This window comes from Lagopus leucura, unplaced genomic scaffold (assembly GCF_019238085.1).
Source record: "Lagopus leucura isolate 7727_CA_CO unplaced genomic scaffold, USGS_WTPT01 Super-Scaffold_100004, whole genome shotgun sequence".
NCBI lineage: Eukaryota > Metazoa > Chordata > Aves > Galliformes > Phasianidae > Lagopus > Lagopus leucura.
Genome location: NW_024962264.1, coordinates 68,931,404 through 68,955,289, shown reverse-complemented (window position 1 = coordinate 68,955,289; position 23,886 = coordinate 68,931,404). Strand labels below are relative to the sequence as shown.

The following is a 23,886-nucleotide window of genomic DNA, read 5'->3' as shown; positions in this document are numbered from 1 at the left end:
GGATTGGCCGTTGTACACCAGAGAGAACTCTTTGGTTTGGTCCTTTCCAAGGGGAAGGCCACAGCTCTGTGCTCCAGTGCACTGTGTATGGAATCTCAGAATGGCTGAGGTTAGAGGGGCCCTGTGAGGCCAGCCAGTCCCAACCCCTGGGATGGGGTTTGTGAAAGCCTTGGCTGGTCTACTTCTGGAGCATAAAAGAGAATCCTCCACTCAAGCTAGTGGGTATGTTTATTTGGTTCTGGTAAAGTGCATCACTTCCTCCCCACAGGGCAGTTTTATCTGTCAGTTTCATTGGAGTCACTGGTCTAACACACAACAATGTAGTAGGAGAGAATCATAGAATCACTGAATGGCCTGGCTTGAAAAGGACCACAATGATCATCCAGTTCCAACCCCCTGCTATGTGCAGGGTCACCAACCAGCAGCCCAGGCTGCCCAGAGCCACATCCAGCCTGGCCTTGAATGCCTGCAGGGATGGGGCATCCACAGCCTCCTTGGGCAACCTGTTCCAGTGCTTCACCACCCTCTGAGTGAAAAACTTCCTCCTCATATCCAACCTAAACTTCCCCTGTCTCAGTTTAAAACCATTCCCCCTTATCCTATCACCAGTCACCCTTGTAAACAGCCTCCCCTGTAAACAGTTCCCCCTCCTGTTTATATGCTCCCTTCAAGCACAGGAAGGCTGCAATGAGGTCTCCCCAGAGCCTTCTCTTCTCCAAGCTGAACAAGCCCAGTTCCCTCAACCTTTCCTCATAGGAGAGGTGCTCCAGCTCTCTGATCATCTTAGTGGCCCTCCTCTGGACCTTCTCTATCTTTCTTGTGCTGGGGCACCCACGCCATGCTTAGCAATTACCACTGCTCAGTCATTTGCCACCACCAAGCACCGCCACGTTCTGGAAAAGCTGAAAAGACAGCAAGTGAGTGCAGCACACACCTCTTTTCCTTCACTCTGCAGCTTTCGGTTGGTGTCCGTCACTTGGTTCTGTGGGGATAGGAAAGGAGAAAGAAAGAGCACAAGTACACATAAATCAGGACAAAGCTTTTCAGGAGAAGAAACTGCTCACACACATCAGCACGCTGCCTTTCACACGCCATTCTCTTGCATGGCACGAAACAGGTGCCTCACAGTGCAAAATTAACGTGCCACAAAACTACTTTTTGTTTCTCCCACAGAATCCTCTTTTTATAGCTATTAATGTTGCAAACTGTTACTTCCAGGCTTGTCCTTGTAGGATCTCCCAGAGCTTTATTCTTGTACTCAGGTCTATTTTACCTGCAGTTGGGCTTCCACTGGCATCATGCAATTTTATGAACCAGTTCATGTGTGTTTGGAGGAGTTCTGTTCATTCTACACACAAAAACCAGAAACAGAGCTTGACAGAAATGTGAATTGCAGTAGGGCACTTGCTTTTTATATATGTGTCTGTTCAAGAGCATAACATCCCACAAGTCATATAAAAGCTTGGCTTCCAGTCAGAGTACATAGAACCATAAAATGCCCTAGGTTGGAAGGGACCTTAAGGGTCTTCAAGCTCCACCCCCCCCTTCCCCTGCCACATGCAGGGCCACCAACCTCCACATTTCATAGCAGCCCAGGCTGCCCAGGGCCCCATCCAACCTGGCCTTGAACACCTCCAGGGATGGACGGGGCATCCACAGCCTCTCTGGGCAGCTGTTCCAGCACCTCACCACTCTCTCTGTCAAGAACTTCCCCCTCACATCCAACCTAAGTCTTCCCTCCTTCAACTTCAAACCATCTCTCCTTGTCCTGCTGTTATCTACCCTTTCACAGAGTTGACTCTCCTCTTGTTTGTAGGCTCACTTCAGGTCCTGGAAGGCTGCAATGAGGTCACCCCACAGCCTTCTTTTCTCCAGGCTGAACAAGCCCAGCTCCCTCAGCTGCCTTCATAGGTCAGTGCTTCTAAATTGTCCTGACTTCTCCACGTAGAAGTTCCTCACAGCTGCAGCATCAGAGCTGCAGAGCTCTCCAGCTGCCACCAAAACAGAGCAGCCATGAATTCAGGATGGTTTCATCATTAGTGAAGGTGTCCAGTGGAAGTATTCTCCAATTACCCAGCAGAACGTGGATGATGCATGCCTTCCAGCCCTCCCTGTGTGCCTAATGCTGGCCATTAGTAGCTTGCCACCATGCAAGAAGAGCAGTCATTTCATGACATCCATGCACAGCATCTGCATCAGATCGCTCCCCCTCCCGCAGTAGCTTCAGCTCTCCTGGCTGCTTGCCCTGTGCAAAAACTGCTCATTTCCTTTATGATGTATTGAGATTTTACAAGCAGGAGCATGGCATCTCTTCCAAAAGATTATTTTATTTTCTTATATCCTGCAAATCCCACCAGGAAAAAGGAATCCATGTCGGGTAATTTAAAACTGCTCCTAAAATAATGCCAAGGCTGTATGAGTCTTCTATTAAAATTACATATCGATCCTGGCTAAAGCAGAGATGCAAACCCCCCGGCACACCGAGCTTTTGGAGGCAGGGGGCTGTGTTTTGTTTCGTTCTCAGGATCTACATCCATACACAATGAAAAGAGATGGGTGATTATTTATAGGGACTCTCAGTAGACACAGCAAAGCTGCTCAGACGGAGGGATCTGATAATTTAAGACAGATGCACAGCAAGGTGGGGGGGGGGGGGACAGACAACAGGTGGGCACATGTGAAGAACGAGACGAGTGGATCACACGAGGCACTCACAGGATGCTCGAGTTGTTAGTTCATTCATCTCTATGGGGAACATGTGGTACTGAGCAGGGCTTTTGTTTGTGGGCTTTAAGCATCGCTCTGCTATCATTTAGAGAATGTCAGAGTGATGAGAGAGGAGAGCAAAGGCCACTGGAGAGGAATCCTGGGAATGGATGCCAAGGGCACCCGTGTGACCCTGAAGAGCTGTGCTGGCTCCATCTCGTGTCAGCACCCACCTATGTGGGTTGTTCACATCCCTTTCAGACGAGGGGAGGGGTGGCTGTCAAGTGGGCCTTCCAGCTGGCAACCAACTTCCCAATCCGGAGGTGCACCCACGGACAGGGTTAATTATCCATCACCATCTCCTCATTTATCCACTCCCTATAGGAATCCACTGTGAGACCAGGGCACTTTTAGCAGCACACACCAGGACAGCAGCTCCGAAGAAGGACCTGGTGAGTGCAGTGAGCACAAGTGAACACCAGCCTATGCGACGCTGTTACCTGATGTTGCATCTACATCTGGTTGGTATGCATGAACAGAGAATCACAGCATCATAGAATGGCCAAGGTTGGAAGGGACCTCAAGGATCATGAAGTTCCAACCCCCTGCCACATGCAGGGCCACCAACCTCCACATTTCATAGCAGCCCAGGCTGCCCACGGCCCCATCCAACCTGGCCTTTAACACCTCCAGGGATGGACGGGGCATCACAGCCTCTCTGGGCAGCTGTTCCAGCACCTCACCACTCTCTCTGTCAAGAACTTCCCCCTCACATCCAACCTCAATCTTCTCTCCCTCAGAGCCCTACAAAGCACCTGAAATAAACCCTATGCACTGCTTCACTGTGACTGGTCCAGCTTAAAAAACCACACTTAGAGCAAAACACTACAAGAGAACCTTGTCAACTGGAAAGACTTCACAGTAGGAAACTAAAGGCAGTGAGAGACATCAAAAGCACAACCCTCTAGGATAGCCTGGGGCTGATGATCTTACACCAAGACCAGCGAATTTTCCTACAGCCTCCAAACGGCAGAAGAAGAAGGCTGGTGCAGAAACAAGAAGGAATAACCCCTGTTTTGGGCCTGGCACGTCAAAAAACAGGAGATGTAACAAAAAATAAAAGGGGGTTTTAACCGTCTAACTTGAGTTTCCCAGAGATGGAAGGGCAGAAATACCTGGAGGGAGGGTTAGACTTAGGCTTAAGGTTAGGGTTAGGCTTAGGCTTAGGCTTAAGGTTAGGCTTAGGCTTAGACTTAGGCTTAAGGTTAGGGTTAGGCTTAGGCTTAGGCTTAGACTTAGGCTTAGGTTTAAGGTTAGGGTTAGGGTTAGGCTTAGGCTTAGGCTTAGGTTTAGGTTTAGGCTTAGGCTTGGGCTTAGGTTTATGCTTAGGCTCAGGCTTAGGGTTAGGCTTAGGCTTAGGGTTAAGGTTAAGGTTAGGGTTAGGGAGAAATCCATCAGGAGTGACCCAGCTGAAGCATAACGTGATTGAGATGAGGGGGATTGCTGAGGTTGTCAGCAGCCCTTTCCCTCTGAGATCTGTTCTCCAGTCACGTCTACAAGCTGAACCATTCTAGTTTATAATCTGTCTTTTAATTTCCAGTGGAATCTCTGTGAGGTGCAGGAGCTGGGCTGGTCTAAGGCATCCAACAGTCAGTGGGAGTGTGAAGTGGGAGCAGGAACAGGGCAGTACTGGCTCCTATTTAGGATGCATAGTAGAGATGCAATATGGAGGGCATTTACTTTATAGCTGCTTGGATGTCCATTCAAAGACCTGCACTACTGAGAAAAGGGCTGAGATCAAATGCAGACTGAATAGCTGGAACAAAACTCACTCTCACCACTGGACTCGCAGATGATTCCCTGGAGAAACCCGTACAAAGAGGGCTCAGTATTTCTCCAATAGGCTTCTGTGTGTATTTTTCCAATGTGCTGTTTAATAGATCACATAGTGATGGAAATCAAGAGAGATCCTGAGGGTAGAGATGGACTTCACAGCGTGCCACCAACAAAGCAGCTGTTTGCAGAATGGGAAACAGCAACAAGCCCTTGAAAACAAACAATGTGGAATTCTTGGCTATAAACAATGGCTTTAAAAAAAAATAATAATAATTAAAACAACAACAACAACAAAAAAAAGTCTTCTTTCGTCGTATTTCCAATGGCCTTGTCCTAATAAGAGTGCCTCTGATGCAAGGAAACATCCCCACAAAGGTGATCCTGAAAGCACACGTTGGTTTGTGGCATCAGGGCTGTGTCTATCCAGAAGCCTGCATGGAAATGCCCAAGGTAGCTTTAAATGAATAAATACATGTGTGGAAAAAAAAAACCCACTGAAGTTAAAATGGTTGTGGGGTGTTTTTTTTTTTCTTTTCCAGAAAATGTGCTTTTCTGAGACTTTGATTCCCTTATTTATGGCTTTATCTCCTCTAGGTCCCAACAAGCAGTCCCACACACCCTCCAGAAAGGATCTCCTCAACAGACTCCACCCAGCTGTGTTCCAACTTCTGGAGGAAAACAAGGAAAGCTCTCCAATCTCTGACACTCACCAAGTTATTCCAATGTCATGTATGTCTCATATGCCCCAGACTGTGTAATATTCCCATTCTAAGGCACAGAAGCCATGCTTAAACCACAAGCATACTTGACCACTGCATACAGGACCACCACCAAGCTCCAGACCTTTTGTGTCCCCAGAAACCTGCCTAGTTTCCTTCCTACCACTTACCTACACTCCAATCATACACACACCTTTTTCCACACACTGCTGAACGCATTTCTTCCAATAAACAGATGAAAACCTCCCTTTCTCCTATCTTTTTGTATAGCTTAAAGGCCACCATACTTGCAAAACTCATTCCTAGCCGTAACCATTTTACCTTCCCCATTCCCTGCTCTATCCATTTTACTTTCTAGTTAAACCAACCACACCTGGAGATGCTGGAGAAAGAGAATCAAGCTATGGGTTTGTGCAAACATTCTTGTTGTACTTACTACTTATTTCTCACTGCTGTTCCTGCTTCCTCTGAGCACCTCACAATGTTCTGAAGTTCATTTTTTCAATATTAATATCTCACCTGCCAACAACATGCAGATATCTCACAATTAAGGTCAGCTCTGCACCAGACTGCTTCCAAAGAACCACAGAACACTTTGAGATGGGAGGGACCTCCAAAGGCCCTCTGCTCTCGCTCCCTGCCATGAACAGGGACACCCTGAGCTCCATCAGTGCTCAGAGCCCCTCCAGCCTGACCTGATGTCTCCAGGGATGGAGGCACCACCTCTCCAGGCAACCCGTGCCACTTCTGCAGATCTGACTCAAACGCAACGCCCTCTGCAATGAGAATCTGATGTCAGATGAGGCACTGAAGTGGATGGTGCTACAGCAGACATGCTGCTGACTGCAGAGCTTAAGAAGTTGGCCGAAGGTATCCCAGGAAAAACACATGTTTACTAACACAGAACAGGCCTAGCTTTAATCTTCCTCACACTTCTGATGTACCACAGCATTCCAGTTTGCCAAAATAACTGTCGAGTTTCATATGACTAACTGATCATTACAGGGAGAAAGAATTAACATTGTTGTTGGGTTTGGTTTGGTTTTTCCCAGGCAGAGGGGAGAGGCTCTGGACAAAAGGAGATGTCTGTTTGGTTGGTCAACCACAGGGCACTCGAGGTTGGCAGGGATCTCTGGAGGTCACCTTGTCCAAGTCTCCTGCTCAGACAGGGCCACCTGCAGCCAGCTGCCCTGGGCCACATCCAGCAGCTTTCTCTTACCTTCAGCTTTTGGGCTTCTCCCCTAACTTTCAGCAGCTCTGTGATGGAGTCCACAAAACCCTGGTAATGGAAGTTGCACATTTTCTCAATCTCCCGATCGTGGTTTCTGATTCGTGCTTCCAGTTTTTCCATGAAACGACCGTGTTCCTCTCCATCGTAAACAGACCTAAAAAAGAAGATGTCACAGTGAGCCACGATTCCAAAACCTGTCAGCATCATTACTGACAAGAAATAACCAGAATCCAATCTGTAAAAAAATATATATATATTAAAGGGGAGAGGGAAGCTACAAAGGAAAAGTATCAGCTCTACAGCTGCCAAATCTCATTCCCCTTCCTATCTCTAAGCTTTAACAGCACAATTCCGCTTTGGAATAAAGGCAAAAAGAGACACAGCTTCCTAAAACTACACGTGCTGCAACGGTGCTCTGCTTTTCTTTGCAGAGCTCTGCTGGTGAAAGGTGAAAGCTGGAGACAGAGTGCCATCTAGTGCTGCCCCACAGCAGTGGAGCTCAGGGTGCTCACAATGCATGGCCACAAACATAACGTGGAGATGACAACTCGTGTACAACAGGCAAACTACATCTGTTAGGGGCTATAAAGTCTACCTGGACCTCCTCCAGACTGAGCCATCCCATTCCCTCAGCTGCTCCCCATAAGAGCTGTGCTCCAGACCCCTCACAGCTCCATTGCCCTTCTCTGCACACAGAGCCTCAATGCCTTTCTCATAGTGATGGACCCAGCAGCTCAGGAGACACGAGAAGGTGACTCACACACAAGTTTCAACACATTGAACATATGCAGTTTCACTCAGAGGGTGGTGATGCACTGGAACAGGTTGCCCAAGGAGGCTGTGGATGCCCCATCCCTGGAAGCATTCAGGGCCAGGCTGGATGTGGCTCTGGGCAGCCTGGGCTGCTGGTTGGTGACCCTGCACATAGCAGGGGGTTGGAACTGGATGAGCATTGTGCTCCTTTGCAACCCAGGCCATTCTCTGACTCTATGAGAGGCTCTGTCCCACCACACTCACGGCAGCAATGACCCAGCGATGGAAGGCTGTGCTCGCTGACACATCCCTCTGGTTTGCATTTCTGAACTATGCTGGCTAAATAAAACCATTGTAGAAGACTTGGAAAAGCTCCTGGATCGTATCGTGAAGTTTCGCAATTTCTGCACACGCGTTAAAACTCCACTTTGGTTTTACCAAAAGGTCAACTAGAAAAATCTTTCCAAGATATCCATCATGGGCAAACGCCTCCATGAGAGCAGAGGTCCCAGCATGGCCTTATGTTAATGCAGTGTTCATCTGAAAATAGGGATGGATATTAGGGAAAATGTCATTGTGGGAAGAGCGGTTGGGCACAGGGTGCCCAGGCAGTGTAGGGTCACCATCCATGGAGGTGTTCCAGAACCATAAGGATGTGGCATTGGGGGATGTGCACAGTGGTGGGGTGGGTTAGAATCATAGAATCATAGGGTTGGGCTTGGGGAGGCACTGAACACAAACTGGAGTACAAGAGGTCTCCCCTGACCCCAGGAAGCACTTCTGTACACCTTCACCCACCGCAATCACCGCTCCCAGCACTCAGCACTAAGACTTCTGGTTTATTACAAGGCTGACTGTTGGTCTGGCAAGGAAGGACCCAGTGAGGAGAGCCCAGCGTGGGGTCTTGAGGCGCTGCAGGGCTGGATGGACCCAGAGGGGCTCCATCCTCAGCCAGGTTGGGGTCCTGTGATAAGGTGGCAACACCAGATGCCCCAAACGCGTTGCAAGAACACCCCAGGAGCTTCAAGTTACTGCACATACGTTAATTAACAGCAGGAAATCTTTAGGAACTAACTCTGGAGGTCCTTCCTGCATCTCTCAGGCTCAGCCATTAACCAGAGGGGCTCCAGGCAGTTTTGGAGAATGAGAAGCTACAAGGCTGACCCTGCAACCTCACTCCCAACGAGAGCCGCCCGCCGCGCGGCTGCAGGACAGCGACTCCCAAGTAACCTAAATAAATTCAGCTGCGAGCACAGAGGAGGGAAATCTCCAGAGGCAAAATAAAAGAGATCTGGAACAATGCAAGGAGGACATTCTGGGGACAGTGGAACCGAAGGGACTTGCTTTTGTTTTCAATTAATAAGTGGAACAAATTCCTGAGTCTGTTGTGGACTTCGATTTTTTTCAGCCGTCCTCTCCCCCCCTTTAAACTTGTGTAGTGGTTTTCATCCCTCAGAAACATTTTCTTCTCATTAAGCTACATAAAAGCATTAACAGTTTGTTTAATCTTATTCTAACTTTCATAATAAACAAATTAACTACTGAGCAAAGCAAAAAAAAAAAAAAGAACCAAGAGTGGTGCAACAACTCCACGGCAAAGAGGTCAAAGGAAGTTTGCAGGGCTGCTACCTGCACTGTTAGCAGCATCCCATCACCACACAGCCTTGGAGCAGGGCTTACAGGCATCACCGAAAGCCATGACACGGCAGGACAACCCAGGTTAGCAGCAGGGAAGCTGCCCATGGGCACTCAGCATGGCTGCAGGCAGGACCAGGCTATCCCAGCACTTTGGGAGGATGGTGGTACAGAAAGCGACCGTAAACCACACACGTTCACGAGGCACAAAGCATCCGAATGCATCCCCAAACGATGCTGCTGCTTGTCAGTGACTGGGCTCGACCAGAAGGGGCTTTTCAACAGCGATTCCACACAAATTTCTTCTGGGCCTGCTTTCCTTCAGTGGTTTCATTAGCAAATTGGAAAATGTAAGGCAGGCTGTGCTTCTGAAAGACGTCGGTGACACTAAACCGAGGGGAGTCAAAGCCTGCTGGGAGGCAGCAGTCCCTGAGGGGCTGGCAGAGGGAGCAGAGCTCAGGAAGTGTTGGTGCTAAAGGGCAGTGGCAGGATGGAGCCGGCTCGTGTGGGACACAGCCTCCATGCAGCTGATGGAACAGCATTCTGAACTGCTGGAGAGGAAACAGGGAGGTGTGGGAGAAGTCCATTGGGCTTCCCCAAAAACAACGGGTCTGGCCAGCTGTAGGGAGAGAACCCACATGAGCTCAAGACATGCGTTCAACACAGCAAAGTGCAAGGTTTGGCACTTGGGCTGGAGGAATCTCAGGTATCTATACAGACTGGAAGGAGCTCCTTGAGAGCAGCCCTGCACAGAAGGACATGGGAGTCCTGATAGATGAAAAGCTTAACATGAGCCAGCAGTGTGCTCCTGCAGCTCGGAAAGCAAATGGGATCCTGGGCTCCATCAGAAGAGGGGTGGCCAGCAGGGACAGGGAGGTGATTGTCCCCCTCTACTCTGCTCTTGGGAGGCCCCATCTGCAGTACTGCATCCAAGTGTGGAGCCCGCAGTACAAGGAAGGGAGCTGCTGGAGGGGGTCCAGAGGAGCCACAAAGGTGATCAGGGGACTGGAGCACCTCCCTATGAAGACAGGCTGAGGGAGCTGGGCTTGTTCAGCATGGAAAAGAGAAGGCTGCGGGGTGACCTCATTGCAGCCTTCCAGGACCTGAAGTAAGCCTACAGACAGGAGGGGAGTCAACTCTGTGAAAGGGTTGATAACAGCAGGACAAGGGGAAATGGTTTGAAGTTGAAGGAGGGAAGACTTAGATTGGATGTGAGGGGGAAGTTCTTGACAGAGAGAGTGGTGAGGTGCTGGAACAGCTGCCCAGAGAGGCTGTGATGCCCCGTCCATCCCTGGAGGTGTTCAAGGCCAGGTTGGATGGGGCCCTGGGCAGCCTGGGTTGCTATGAAATGTGGAGGTTGGTGGCCCTGCCTGTGGTGGGGGCTTGGAGCTTCATGATCCTTGAGGTCCCTTCCAACCCGAGCCATTCTAAGTAGCATTTTGCCATAGAACCCCAACAAAGTCTAATTAACCTTGCCGAGTTGGAACCACTCATCAGACCCTTGAAAAAGAGTCACTAACTCTGCCTTAAGCCCCTGTGATCCAAGACTGAGGTCTGGAACTCAAAACCCCTCCTTCCCCACAAATCTCAACCTCACCCCAGACTGCTGCTCTCTTCTGCAGTGCCGTCACTGAAAGCTCATCTTCTTTCTAATTATAGATGCCTACTCTGGGAAACTCATCTGGAGTTGATGCAGACAGCAACAGCATCACCACCAGGCAGGAAATGTGGATGAACAGGCAGCAGAGTTTGGGATGTGTGACCACTGAAGGAAGCCCAGACTCACATTCCCGTGCAAATATTTGCGTCTGTTGAAGAGAAGAAAAACAGTAATGGGCTTAAATTGCCCAGGAGGATTAGGTTAAACATTAGACATGAGGTTCTGTAATTGTAATTCCAAAATAGATCATCTGGGCATGTTATGGAACTTGCTTAAATTGATCATTTCTAAGAATAAGTTAGAAAAATGTCAAGTGAGAGCAGATCAGACACATTTGGAGAGACCAAATACCTCCGCAGACGGGGAGAGGATGGAGTGGTGGCTTCTGAAGGTTATTTATGTTTAGTGGGTCTGAAGAGAAGAGCTGGAGCTGTTTGGAAACCACCTGATGTTGGGCAGGAATGGGGCTTTGGGCATCGTGTCTCTCCCAACTTTTACAAGGACTTCAAAGCACCCAAATCCACTTTCACTGATGGTGAAAGGACAAATTCCCATTTCCTTCATTTGTACAAGATCAAGTCTTGGGTATTAAAATGCTCTAAAGCCTTCTCAGACGTTCGCTTACGACAATAAAGACTTTCAGATCATACATTGGAAAAACGGAGCCACCGTAAAGCCGCAGCCATCGCCGGGGTTGAACACAGCTGTTCTGTGCCAACGAGATCCTGAAGAAAACGACAAATAATTACCCTAATTGAAAATATAATGGAACAACTCGGTTATAATGTCCCTATTACAGAACGAACTTGGGATGATGAAAGGCATGAAGAGGGAGAGCTTGAAGCAATTAACGTTCGGCCTTGAGAAGAGCCAGGAAATGTAAGGAGCAACCCCAGGCAGGCGAGCCAGAACAGCTCCAGCAAACACGAATGCCCCCAGCTGAGGAGAGTATGGAGAGAACTGGCCACGAGCAGAGCTTTCAACTTCTCTCCTTTTTTTCAAGTGAGCACAATGGAAACAATTCCCCCAAGAACAAAAGCGATGCGTCAGCAGGCCCTGCTCTCTCAAGCTCTTTCAAGTTGGAAGGACAGTTGATTCGCACCATGTGTAGGATAGGAATGCTAGCTAGAACCAAGTGAGATAAATTTCAGCCCGTCCAAGCTGGTTAACATTAAGGCAGAGATGAATCATCTTTACAACGCCTGTAAACAAGATGGCTTTTAAAAAGGGAGAAATGTAACGATACGCCCTAATCACACTTAGTTGCAGGAATGTACTGTTGTTAGGGGGCAGACACAAACCTGCAAGGATCAGAGGATGTGGACTTGGAGCTACAAATGATGTGTGTCCCCCTCCCTTCCCACAGTGGTGTGCTGGCACACTGAGTGCCTACAGCAAGGACCCAACCAACAGACCTGGATGTGCTGCGGTGTGGGCTACTTTCTCTTAGTACCCAAAGCTGAGGAGGAAATAACAGCTCCAAGGCAGGGAACGTGCAATTCCAGAGCTATGGGATGTACCAAAAAGACACCAGAAGTTCACAGGATGGAAACAGTGCCTTGGACATGGCAGGACACTGAGATCAGGGCCAAGTTGTTTACTGTGAGAGCAGTGAGGTGCTGGAGCAGTTGCCCTGAGAGGCTGTGATGCCCCGTCCATCCCTGGAGGTGTTCAAGGCCAGGTTGTCTGTGGCCCTGGGCAGCCTGGGCTGGTATGAAATGTGGAGGTTGGTGGCCCTGCATGTGGCAGGGGGTTGGAGCTTCATGATCCTTGAGGTCCCTTCAAACCCAACCATTCTGCAATTCTGTGATGATGATTCTCCACTCAGCTTATACAGAGAGGAGACTGAGAGCCGACTGAATTAACAGATGCAAGCATGAGCCACAAATAAACACATGGTAAAAACCCAAACAAAAAACCTCGTGCTCACAGCCAGGCCAGGTACCAGGGAGCAGCTTAATTCAGACAGAGAAGAAAAGCTTGAGAGCGTAACACAACTGCAAACTTAAGCCAGGCAAATTCAAAGCAGAAAGGAAATGAAACATTTTGGCTTGTGTTCTCCCACAGCCAACAGCAGATACCAACCAGGGAAGCAATGGAGTCACTCTCATGAGGAACTCAATGCCTCTGAGGCTTCCACATCCCTGCCAAATACATTAGGAAGATGTCCAAACCCAAACACCCTTTGAGACAGAACCCAGAGGCATCAGGACCAGTTTTAGCCCAGGATCCACACAGGTGGGAGGACGTTACCTCCACTATCAGATCATCTTCCACTGAGGACAAGAAGAGGCACCACCTAAGCAGGTGCAGCAGAACGATAACAGGACCGGCTGTGGCATCCCTCACTCTTCTCAGCCCTATGATTACCCCCAAACTTGTCCCATTTTTGGGACTGCTCTGAACTTCTGCATCCCTGCAGTTTTTCCCCAGCTGAGGAGGAAGGAGCTGATATTGCAGTCTTTAATCACTCGGAAGGAGCGGCGCCAAGGAGCGATGAGATGTGGTCTTGTTTATCTTGGCAGACAGTTCTGCCATATATTCACACCTCAGCTATAACAGATTAGTCCAACGAAACATCAGAAAGCACCCAAATACTGGAAAGTGATTTCACATCGTGCTGCTGACGTGTGTTTCAATGGCAGAAAGCTTGAGACTGAAAGCATGTCTTCACTTTTAGCATTTCATACATTTATTTGACCTTAGTTACACTGTTCCAAGAGGAGGAAGTGCTTTGCAGGGATGGGTAACAGCACAAGTACCCAGTAACCTGCCTACAAACACAGCAGCCTTGAATCACAGCATCATTTCAGTCGGAAAAGACCTTCACAGTCATCGAGTCCAACCACATTCTGTGTATACAGCGATCTTGAAAGTCTTTTCCAACATCGGCGATGCTACAGAAGCACAGAATGGTTTGGGTTGGAAGGGACCTTTAAGATCACCTAGTTCCAACCCCCTGCTATAGGCAGGGACATCTCCCCATAAACCAGGCTGCTCACAGCCCCATCCAGCCTGGACTTGAGTGCTTCCAGGGAGAGATGGGTGATTCTATACTCTGCCACATTCAATAGCTCTGCATGCTATGTTCACAGAGTTTTCTTGTGCAAAGGAGGCACAGAGATCAGCCAAGGGATGCACAAAGCACACACACACACAAATCAGCCCCTTGTATCTCCCACAGACACCACCCTATGGTATATTTTTTCCTGGAACCAGGCACTGCCCATACAGCGCAGGGCAGTTATTCAGACTCTCCTCAGCCCTATAAAGACTTCCAAGAAGGGTTTCTTCAAGGGATCACCACTAGCAGACAAAAACCAAGCAGTGGGAGCCAGCCTGGTCAGCAATTCTTGCACAGCATCGATTCTCATGGGTCTGCTTGCCTTTCAGAGTGAGATAGCTGGAGGCTCTCCTGTGATACATGGTGCAGACGCTGTTTCTCAGCTCCTCCCAGCTGTCTGGCCACAGGCTGAGAAATGCTTCAGTCTGACTCAGCACTCAGACACTGAGCTGTTTTCCTTTTAAGAGCTGTTCTCCTATTCCTTTGGGAGACAGCTGCGGGGCTGGGGATGTTTGCACAGTGTAGAAGACCGCTCGGTCCCAAGCAAAGACCTGTAAGAGAAGTGGCACCCAGACTGTTGGGGCCAGCCAAAGCAAGGCTATGGGGTCAGCAGCACTGCAGGAGCAATGTGAGAGCACGCTTTAAGCGATCTTTCAGGCCAGCATTCATCCAAATGCAGCACAAAGAGAACAAGTCCCATGCAAGATGTGCTGACAAGAGTTCAACGCACCAGACATGAAACAGAACAGCAACAGCAGGCCAGTGACTAGAAGCATCTCTGTTGCCAGCAAAACCGACTTTACCAGAGGTAGCAAACAGCAAAGATGGCCCACATGTGCAAAGGTCTCGCTCCAGATACAGGGAAATAAAGATTACTGGGAAGAGTCATGGCAACATTTTGCTCTTGAACTCACGTGAAGCCCAAAGGGGCTTTAAGGCAATGTGTCTGGGGAGAGAGACAGCTGCAGCAGGACCTAAAAAGCTGATTAAAACCAAAATGAAAGTCAAAAGCAGGGACTGAAAGCCTGGCAATGTGAAGCTGTACATCCCAGGCATGGGGGCAGTTTGATTTATTTCTGGGGATGTGGACATCAGCAGCACTCCCAGGGGCTTTCTTACCTTCCCTCAGCTCAGCAGCTTACGGAGCACATCAGAGCAGAGTTGAGAAGCAGACACACACACAGATGAAGGTAATTCGGAGCCACCGAAGGGACGCAGCCCTGCTGACAGCAGCCCAAAGCCATCAGCCCGGCCCATGGGCCAGCAGAGCTTTAAGTGGCACCGCCACCCTGTGTCACCGCAGCCGAACTGCACTGAGGCTCAGCTTCAAACAAGGCGTCATTGGCTTTTTAGCATGCAGGCAAGCCAAGCAAGGCCAGCTTGGTGAGCTGGAAGGCCTCGTGTTGAACTCTGCATGCAGGGAGCCCGCAGCCAAGGGCTTCATGCTTTTGTGTGAGCCAGACACTGTGGGTTTCCCAAGCCTCCAAGCCAGACACAGAATCAGCAAGAGCAAAGTTCCCTCAGACTACTGAAATCTAAAGAGCAGAGTTACCAAAACCCATGGGGAAACACAGCATCACCTCAGTGTTGAATGCCCTGTCCCTGGAGGTGTTTAAGGTCAGGTTGGATGGGCAGCCTGGTGTAGCATTAGATGTCAGCACGTACACTGCTGGTTTCAAAAGGAACAGGACTGGGCTGTGCTTCTCATAACGTGTAACTCTGTGCCCTGCTACTTCAAGTCACCAGGTTTGTCAGCACTTTCCATAGCTATGCAGCTCCACAGATTGGGGGGACAGAAGATGTGCAAGCTTGCAATACTGTAGATTTGGGACGTTTGATTGAATAATCGGTGAACATCTTAGGTATAAAACAGCCTCATCACCTTGCTTTTTGTAAGGAGTGCTTTGCCTTGTGCTTACGTACATGGGTGAAGTTGTAAATGACTCATTGCTAAGATCAGGTGATGACAGCCAATTCTGGAACTGAACCTGTAGGAAACAGCAGGATGTACTAAATGCTCAACTTACAAACTGCAAGCATCCCTTTATTTTTTAAAGTTGCATGGAGGTTTTTTGCTTGGTCATTTGTTTGCTTTCTTTTGCTTACAATCCTTGTGGGATTTTCCTCATATAAAGGAGTATTAATATGGAAAGATTATTTCCAAGGACTGATTGAAAACACCCATTTATATTTCTAATGCACTGAATATCAGTGTGTGATGTCACTGCTGTTTTTATCTGTCCTTATGCAGCTGCATTGTTGAGTATGTCAGAACTCACCCAGCTCTGGGAGAAATACTATTCTCAGTCATGCCAGGTAGTTTTTCCACACTGTGTTTTCAGATAGATTTCTTGTTCTCATATAGAAACGAATAGATAATGATTTAGCAGGTGGATCTTTCAGGCATGGTTAAAGTAAGGCTTTTTGGGGGGGCTGAGCTCTGTAAATGTGGAGGTTGGTGGCCCTACCTATGAAGGGGGCTTGGAGCTCGATGATCCTTGAGGTCCCTTCCAACTCAGGCCATTCTATGAATAAACTGAGGTCACTGTTGCACCAGACCTCAAGTCCATACAGATTTCAGACCCCTGCCAAGCACACAGATAACAGCCTGCTGTATCCGAGGTGGGTACAGAAAACCTGGTTTGGCACCAAGCACTGCAGCACCGGCAGGGTGGGCTTTGGGGTGTTTGAGCCAGCATGGGGGATGCAGCACTTGGATGGACAGATGGATTTCATCTTTGCAGGTCTCTTCCAAAGCTATTCTAATTGCATTGCCTCCATGATTCTTTATTCCACCTCAGCAAAATTAAAGAACTGAATTGGAAGGGACCTTTCAAGGCCAGCTGGCCCCACTCCCTGTGATGAATTGGGATACCCACAGCTCCACCCCCCAAATTAATGGCTGTTTACAAGGCTGATAGGACAATGGGGAATGGTTTTAAACTGAAATAGGGGAGGTTTAGGTTGGATATGAGGAGGAAGTTTTTCCCCCAGAGGTGGTGAGGCACTGGAACAGGTTGCCCAAGGAGGCTGTGGATGCCCCATCCCTGCAGGCATTCAAGGCCAGGCTGGATGTGGCTCTGGGCAGCCTGGTCTGCTGGTTGGTGACCTGCACACAGCAGGGGTTGGAACCAGATGAGCACCGTGGTCCTTTTCAACCCAGGCCATTCTAGGATTCTATGAAATTCAACAGCTTCCAGCCACCGGAGCAGCTTCAGCACAGGAGAACCCCAGTCATAACATGCTGTCCTGGTATTTATTTCCTAAAATGGAGCTGTTATAATGAGCCCAAGCTGCTCACACTGCCTGCACAGGTAAAGGCACAAGTGTCCATATGCAAGGCTGAGCAGCACCAGGCAAGGGCTGGGGAAACTACAGCCATCCTAGGCCACACACACACACCCCTACCACAGCCCAAGAACCCATGCCCAAGTTGTTCAAAGGGTCTCATCCTTTCTTCTCGCCCTGTTTGCAGGAGCCCATTGCCAACAATTGTTCTCAGCAGCGGGGAAATTCCCTCGTGTGCTCCCAAAGGCAGTGGCTGCTCATGAGCTATCCAAACTCACCTCCCACCAGCCGTCCCCATCCGATGGCAACTGTTACAACGGGGCTGAGTCATACTTACAGCCTCCTCGTCCTGGTCCTCACAGACATGGAGTCATTTCTCGATTCCAAACAACCGTGCTAATTACAATTAATTGCAGTGAAATGCAATTGGGCTTTTTCTTAACTGGCAACAAACCAGTTCACGAGGCATGAAGACAGCTTAAACTGTAACCAAAGGGCTTGGGGAGAAGAGAAACCAAAGCAGCAGCGCTGGCTGATTGAAGATTGAAGATTTATGATTTAAGAACACAATTCTTTAATATCTTTTAAATATCTTCTATATATTCTATATCACTTTAATGGTGCAGCGGCAATAGAATAGCACAGGGAAAATTAGGACAATGAACATCTGCACACAGAAACTAAGTAACACAGAATGGTGTGCCTATATATGTAACATCTACATAGAAGTAAGGGCCAAAAGAGGTCATTATTAAGGAGACCATTCTATCACAGAAAGAGGGAGAAGCAAAGGGAAGGTGACTTTTGTTGCACACGTCAGCCTTTGTGCAGATGCATTGAGACCCATGTTTCAGCAGCTCAGCAATGCAGAACAATATTGGATCCTCTCCAGTATCCAAAAGTAAGAGATAACCAAAGCCATAGCCAGGCAAAATGCAGTACTACCCCAAGGCAAACCTTACTGCTGACACACATCTTTCTGCATACAAAGGACAGGGAAAAGAAACAGTTTACCAAGAGACAAAAACAGTGATAATCCTACAGCACAGAGTCTCACACCCCAGCCAAAAATCTCACTGTGCAAACAGAGCCAGTTGTTACTGCAAGGATTGCACACCTGAACAGCCTGATGGTGCTGCTGAGCAACCCTGTGATAAGGGCTCTGTGCTCAGCAGTCCTTTGCTTGCAAGCCCAGCAAAGCAAACACGGCGACTCAAATGGAACAGCTGCACTTCAGGAAGATCCTGAACCTCTTCAATACGTGGAAGGGAAAGAGTTTTTATATTAGCAACAAGAGATACGTCCTCTTGAAGGACCTGCAGTGGGAGATTAGATCCTCCCGACGACTGGAAATGATGCAGAGGCTGCAAAATGATTCGGGACACCCACAGGCTGTATGCTGCCCACACACAGATGTGTCTCATGGGATTTGGCCACGCTCCCTTCAGCAGAAGGGCAGCTCCATGACTGCAGCCTCCACCACTCCTCCTCGTCTCAGCCGAGCAACAGTACTGCCGTTTGCCACTTGATGGCACCAAAGGAAACCCTAAGTTTTCATGGGCTGACAACAGATTCAGAAAAGGTGAAGGGCTGTTTCCTTGTCTGTAATATTCCTATGCAATCTAAGGGAGAGCAGAAGGAGCCAGCAAGGAGCCCAAAGATCAACCATGGCAGGCTCTATGACCAGGAAAAGCAAGGCAGAGCCAGCCTTGAGCAGGAGGTGAGCACAGCACAGCACCAAGGAACTGGGTCACCTCGGCACAGGGGGAGGGTCACCATCCCTGGAGATGTTCCAGAACCATGGAGATGTGGCACTGAGGGTCAGTGGGCATGGTGGGATGGGTTGGACATCTTTGAGGTCACTTTCAATCTTAATGATAACACAATCCGTAGAATCATAGAACACAGAATGGCCTGGTTTGAGAAGGAGCACAGTGCTCATCCAGTTCCAACCCCCTGCTATGTGCAGGGTCACCAACCAGCAGACCAGGCTGCCCAGAGCCACATCCAGCCTGACCTTGAATGCCTGCAGGGATGGGGCATCCACAGCCTCCTTGGGCAACCTGTTCCAGTGCCTCACCACCTCTGTGTGAAAAACTTCCTCCTAATATCCAGCCTAAACCTCCCCTGTCTCAGTTTAAAACCATTCCCCCTTGTCCTATCACCAGCCACCCTCATAAACAGCCGTTCCCCCTCCTGTTTATATGCTCCATTCAAGTATGGAAGGCCACAATGAGGTCTCCCCAGAGCCTTCTCTTCTCCAAGCTGAACAAGCTCAGTTCCCTCAACCCTTCTCCATAGGAGTGGTGCTCCAGCCCTTCCCACAGGTTCCTCACTCAGCACACAAAAGTTGGACCAGGCTCTCCGATGGAGGGACCCACCTAAATATTCAGTCACTGCTTTCCCCAGAGCAGCTGTGTGGTTGAAATGAACTGGCAAAAAAAGGGAAAATTGAAAAAAAAAATTATCTTTCTTGTTTAAAAAAGCACAGATCTGAGTTTGTTTTAAAAGCACATCACATTTCAGAAAACATATCACAGAATCACAGAATGGCCCGGGTTGGAAGGGACCTCAAGGATCATGAAGCTCCAACTCCCTACCACAGGCAAGGCCACCAACACCACATTTCATAGCAGCCCAGGCTGCCCAGGGCCCCATCCAACCTGGCCTTGAACACCTCCAGGGATGGACAGGGCATCACAGCCTCTCTGGGCAGCCTGTATCCATCTGGGATACGTTTCTTCTTGTGCCATGTAGCTGAGAAACAGGCACTCACTGGTTCTCTAAAAGGATTCAGTAAGAAGTGCCAGACTGAGAAACAGGCGTGAAGATTTTACCTCCAATTTATGTCTGCTGTTATTAGAGTAGACAGCTTGCTGTGCTACAGCTCAATGAAAAACCCATGCTGAAAGTTAAAACCCAAAATACAAAGCAAACTTGTTCTGTGCGATGGACAGAGACAGCCACAGCCATTCATCTTCAGTGTCACACATCAGCCAGAGAAACGAAGCTTCTTGTAGAAGCAAAAACAAGAAAACCATAGGGACAAATTAGCCTTACCACAAGGGAGAGTGCTTTGTGGACTCCTGCTCAGTGAGGGCAGGAAGGCTGCGCTCAAACAGCACGTGCTCATCTGGGAACTGGGGATACAGATCCCATCTGCTGTGCACTGGGACAGTGTTGGAACCCAGAACTACCAGGAGAGCTTCAGAGCCAGTCCGGTGTGCTGACACTGTTAATAGATAGAAAACACCACCCTGTGTACAGACAGGGGATGCTGATTTTCAATTGCAAGGTGCACAGAAAATAAGAGGAATGCAGAAGCAGCCAGGTAAAATCACCCTCAGGGGCTGGATGATGACATAACTGGTTTGCAGGGATCTGCTTTGGGTTTCCCCTCAAGGGTAATGCTTGTAGCAGGCATTCCTTTGCTGCTTGATGTTTGTGGGATGGAACTACTGATGCAGCAGATCTGTATGGAAAACTGGCAAAGAAAGGACAGGTTGAGAGGGATTCAGAAATACTGATTGAAAGCTCAAGGAAGGAAGGTTTAGATTGAAGTGGTGAGGTGCTGAAAAGCTGCCCAGAGAGGTTGTGATGCCCTGTCCATCCCTGGAGGTGTTCAAGGCCAGGTTGGATGGAGCCCTGGGCAGCCTGGGCTGCTATGAAATGGGGAGGTTGGTGGCCCTGCATGTGGCAAGAGGTTGGAGCTTCATGATCCTTGAGATCCCTTCCAAGTCTGGCCATTCTGTGATTCTGTGAGAATCAATGCCAAGCAAATTCCCCCCCTGGAGCAAGGCACAGCTTTGCTAGCACTAAGAGCAATCTGCTTGTAATAAAAAATCAAGGGAGAAGATGAATTTTCCATCACAGCATCTTTTACAGTAACACTCATCCCAACCCGAAACCATACTCAAGCTCAAGCAAAGGTCACAGCCTTTATTGAGGAATATACGATCTGCACTGTGCAAAGGTCAGAGAAGATAAATTAATAGTTCCTTCAGCCTTTAAAAAAAAAAAAAGAAAACAAAACCCTATCAACACTGCCAAGGAAAACAGAGTGCTGAGAAGGGAAGCTGAAGGCCGGCACACAGAATGCTGCAGCAGGCATCTGTCCATCAGCTTCCACGTTGAGATTGCCCTTCTCGAAGATGCAGCACAGCATTCCAGGTCAACAAACCATTCAGATTTAACATCCACCTCCCTCGTGCTGAGCTGCACCAACCCTCACACCTCTGTGGAGGGAGAGGGCTCCACCACACGGATGGCAGTGGTGTGAATTGGGTCTGAACTGAGCCTGGAGCTGCATAAAGCACCACCACTCAGCATTCCTTAACAAGCAGTGGATGAATATTTGCACTCCTTACACCCAACACCCAATCAACAAAACACTTAATGACTCTATAGATTGCCTGTGAAGACTGGAAAAGGCCTCCAAGATCAACACCGACCCCAACACATCCCCCCCATGGCAATACATATCTAAAACAGTCATTTCAAAATGCAAGCAGCTCAGGTTGGGAGGGTTTTTGTTTTTTTAAATGCTTTCAGCAAAAATGAATCCTAACAACCCCAGATGATGGCACTTCACGTATAAGGGTTCCTAGAGAGTTTTTAGGCTCCAGTACTGTGTGCTGCTCGACATACAGCAATCACTGCAGCTGAACAAAGCAACTCTCTGCAGCTATTTAGGACAGGAAGCAAAGGGTGCTGCGTCCAACTGATAGTGCAAAAGGAATTTTAAAAAGGCAACGTGTAACGTCTCAGGCCTAGGGCCAATTTGCTTCAAAGGATCCTAGTGTCCCCCAGTGGGAAAATTAAGAAGAAAAAGCAGACACGTAGAAAACAAAGAAGTGATGCACGGAGCTCTGACACTCATCCCTCACCCACAGCAGAAGACAGCCGCAATGGGTCAGCTGTCAGTTCACTGACAGACTGAAATCATTACCATAGGCACGTAGGATGGCTTGGGTTGGAGGGGACCTCACAGCTCTCCCAGCCCCACTCCATGCAGCCCCCCAGCAGCTCAGGCTGCTCAAGCCCCCATCCATGGCCTCGGACACATCCAGAGATGGGGCATCTTCATGCTGGTGGAAACAAATGGGTCCAGAGGAGGGCCACAAAGATGAGCAGAGGGCTGGAGCACCTCCCATATGAAGATGGGCTGAGGAAGCTGGGCTTGTTCAGCCTGGAAAAAGCTCTGGAGAGACCTCATTGCAGCCTTCCAGTACCTAAATGGAGCTTATAAATAGAAGGGGAGCTAATGTTTTACATGGTTTAATAATAACAAGGCAAGCAGGAATGGCTTCAAAATAAAAAAGGGGAGATTTAGATTAGAAGTGAAGAGGAAACTCTTCACTCTGAGGTGAGGCCCTGGCACCGCTGTCTGGTGAGCTGTGCTGCCCTATGCCTGGACGGACTTTAAGGCCCCTTCCAACCTTACCACTCTGTGACTCCCTTTACACTTCTGCCTTGTCAAAATACATGTGTCATTCAGCAGCCATTTAGAGTCCTTCCTCAAGAGGAAAAAATAAAGTCCTGACTTTTCCTGTTTGGGAAGCGGGCAGGAGGAGAAACATAGTAGTGCACTGCTTCAAGTTAAAACAAATAACAAAAAAAAAAACAACCCCATCAACACAGAGCAGGATGTGTAAAAATAGGGCTGCTGATTAGATGAGGACAATTGAGTGTTTATGAGTTCCACCTCCCCTGCTCAGACAGGGCTTGTCCCTCTCACGCCGTGCAGCCGGCCGGCCTTCACCCAGCTCCTGCCCATACAGAAGGCTGTGGTTCCCAGCTGACATCCCACCCGAGCAGCATGTAGATCAAAACAAGCCCTGCACAGCTGCTATGGGTGCTAAGGGACAGCCCCAGCTGCAGCAATGCCTTACCTGCCCTATGGGGCACATAGCCTGATTTTGGGAGCTCTCCATTTTGTTCATCTCCAAGCTTCCATCAGCTCCCACATCACCTCTCACCTCCTGCATCCCATTCAGGAGAACAACAAAAATCCCCCAAAGTGCCAACCTCTTGCACACAAAGGAGAAGCAGGTGACTGGGGCTGTGCATGGAGCTGACCTCGTGCTCCCTGCCCACCTCTGGGGACTGGTTATTTTCAGCTGGCTCAGATGGGGAAGCGTACGGCTGAGCAATCAACCCTGCATGGCTTCAAGCGTGAGCTGCTCTAAAAATATGATCCACATTAAGGAGACTCAAAAAAAAGCACGCCAAGAGCTCATTAAAGAGCAGAGGACAGTCTGTCGAAGTGAAAAACCAGCCCTCCTGCTTGTGTTTCAGGGTGGAGAAGGAGAAGGGTTTCCACTAAGGGCCTCAAGTGCAGAGGTTGAAGAATCCAATCACATAAAGAAGTAAATAAGATTTTCTAGCAGAAAGAGGCCACAGTACCTGAATTGAACAGTCATGCTCGCATCCAAATCCTCTGAACAAAGAGGAAACAACCTACCAGGAACCGGGAAATACTTGGAATTTTTTGCTATTTTAAGTATGCAAATTGTCCCAAAAATAAACACAAAAAATAAACCAAGAAAAACCCATTTGTCCTCACATTCATTAAACCATTCCATTACTAGCCTCGAACTTCCACACTAGTGACATCTAGCCAACTGGTTGACAAGACAACCACTGCCTTTTGCATTCTGCAGTGTATGAGTCAGTGAGCCTAATCTTGTGTATGGATTGCTGACAGATGCTGGAAAGGTGAGGACGAGTGCCTCGGAAAGCACCATGCTCCCAAGTCACTTCCCATGTGCCACCAATTGACTGCCCAGCCATAGCCAATGTCTCCAGTCAACCACCCAGCCATGGCCAACATCTCCAGCCATCAACCCAGCCATGGCCAACGTCTCCAGTCAACCACCCAGCCATACCCAACACCACCAATCAATCATCCAGGCCAAGCCCAATGCCAGTCAACCACCCAGCCGTACCCAACACCACCAATCAACCACCCAACTATGCCAACACCACCAATCAA

General features: G+C 48.8%; 1 protein-coding gene across 8 annotated transcripts in view; it reads right to left on the bottom strand.

The window, feature by feature from the left end:
• EXOC6B (exocyst complex component 6B) overlaps nt 1-23,886 on the bottom strand; it is a 246,067-nt gene that overhangs the window by 210,548 nt on the left and 11,633 nt on the right. For all 8 annotated transcript variants that reach the window (XM_042872008.1, XM_042872009.1, XM_042872012.1 and 5 more), the window contains exons 2-3: nt 6,481-6,646; nt 935-982 (exon numbers count right to left, since the gene is read on the bottom strand). In XM_042872008.1, coding sequence (XP_042727942.1) covers nt 935-982; nt 6,481-6,646 — 214 coding nt within the window. The remainder of the gene's footprint in view (nt 1-934; nt 983-6,480; nt 6,647-23,886) is intronic.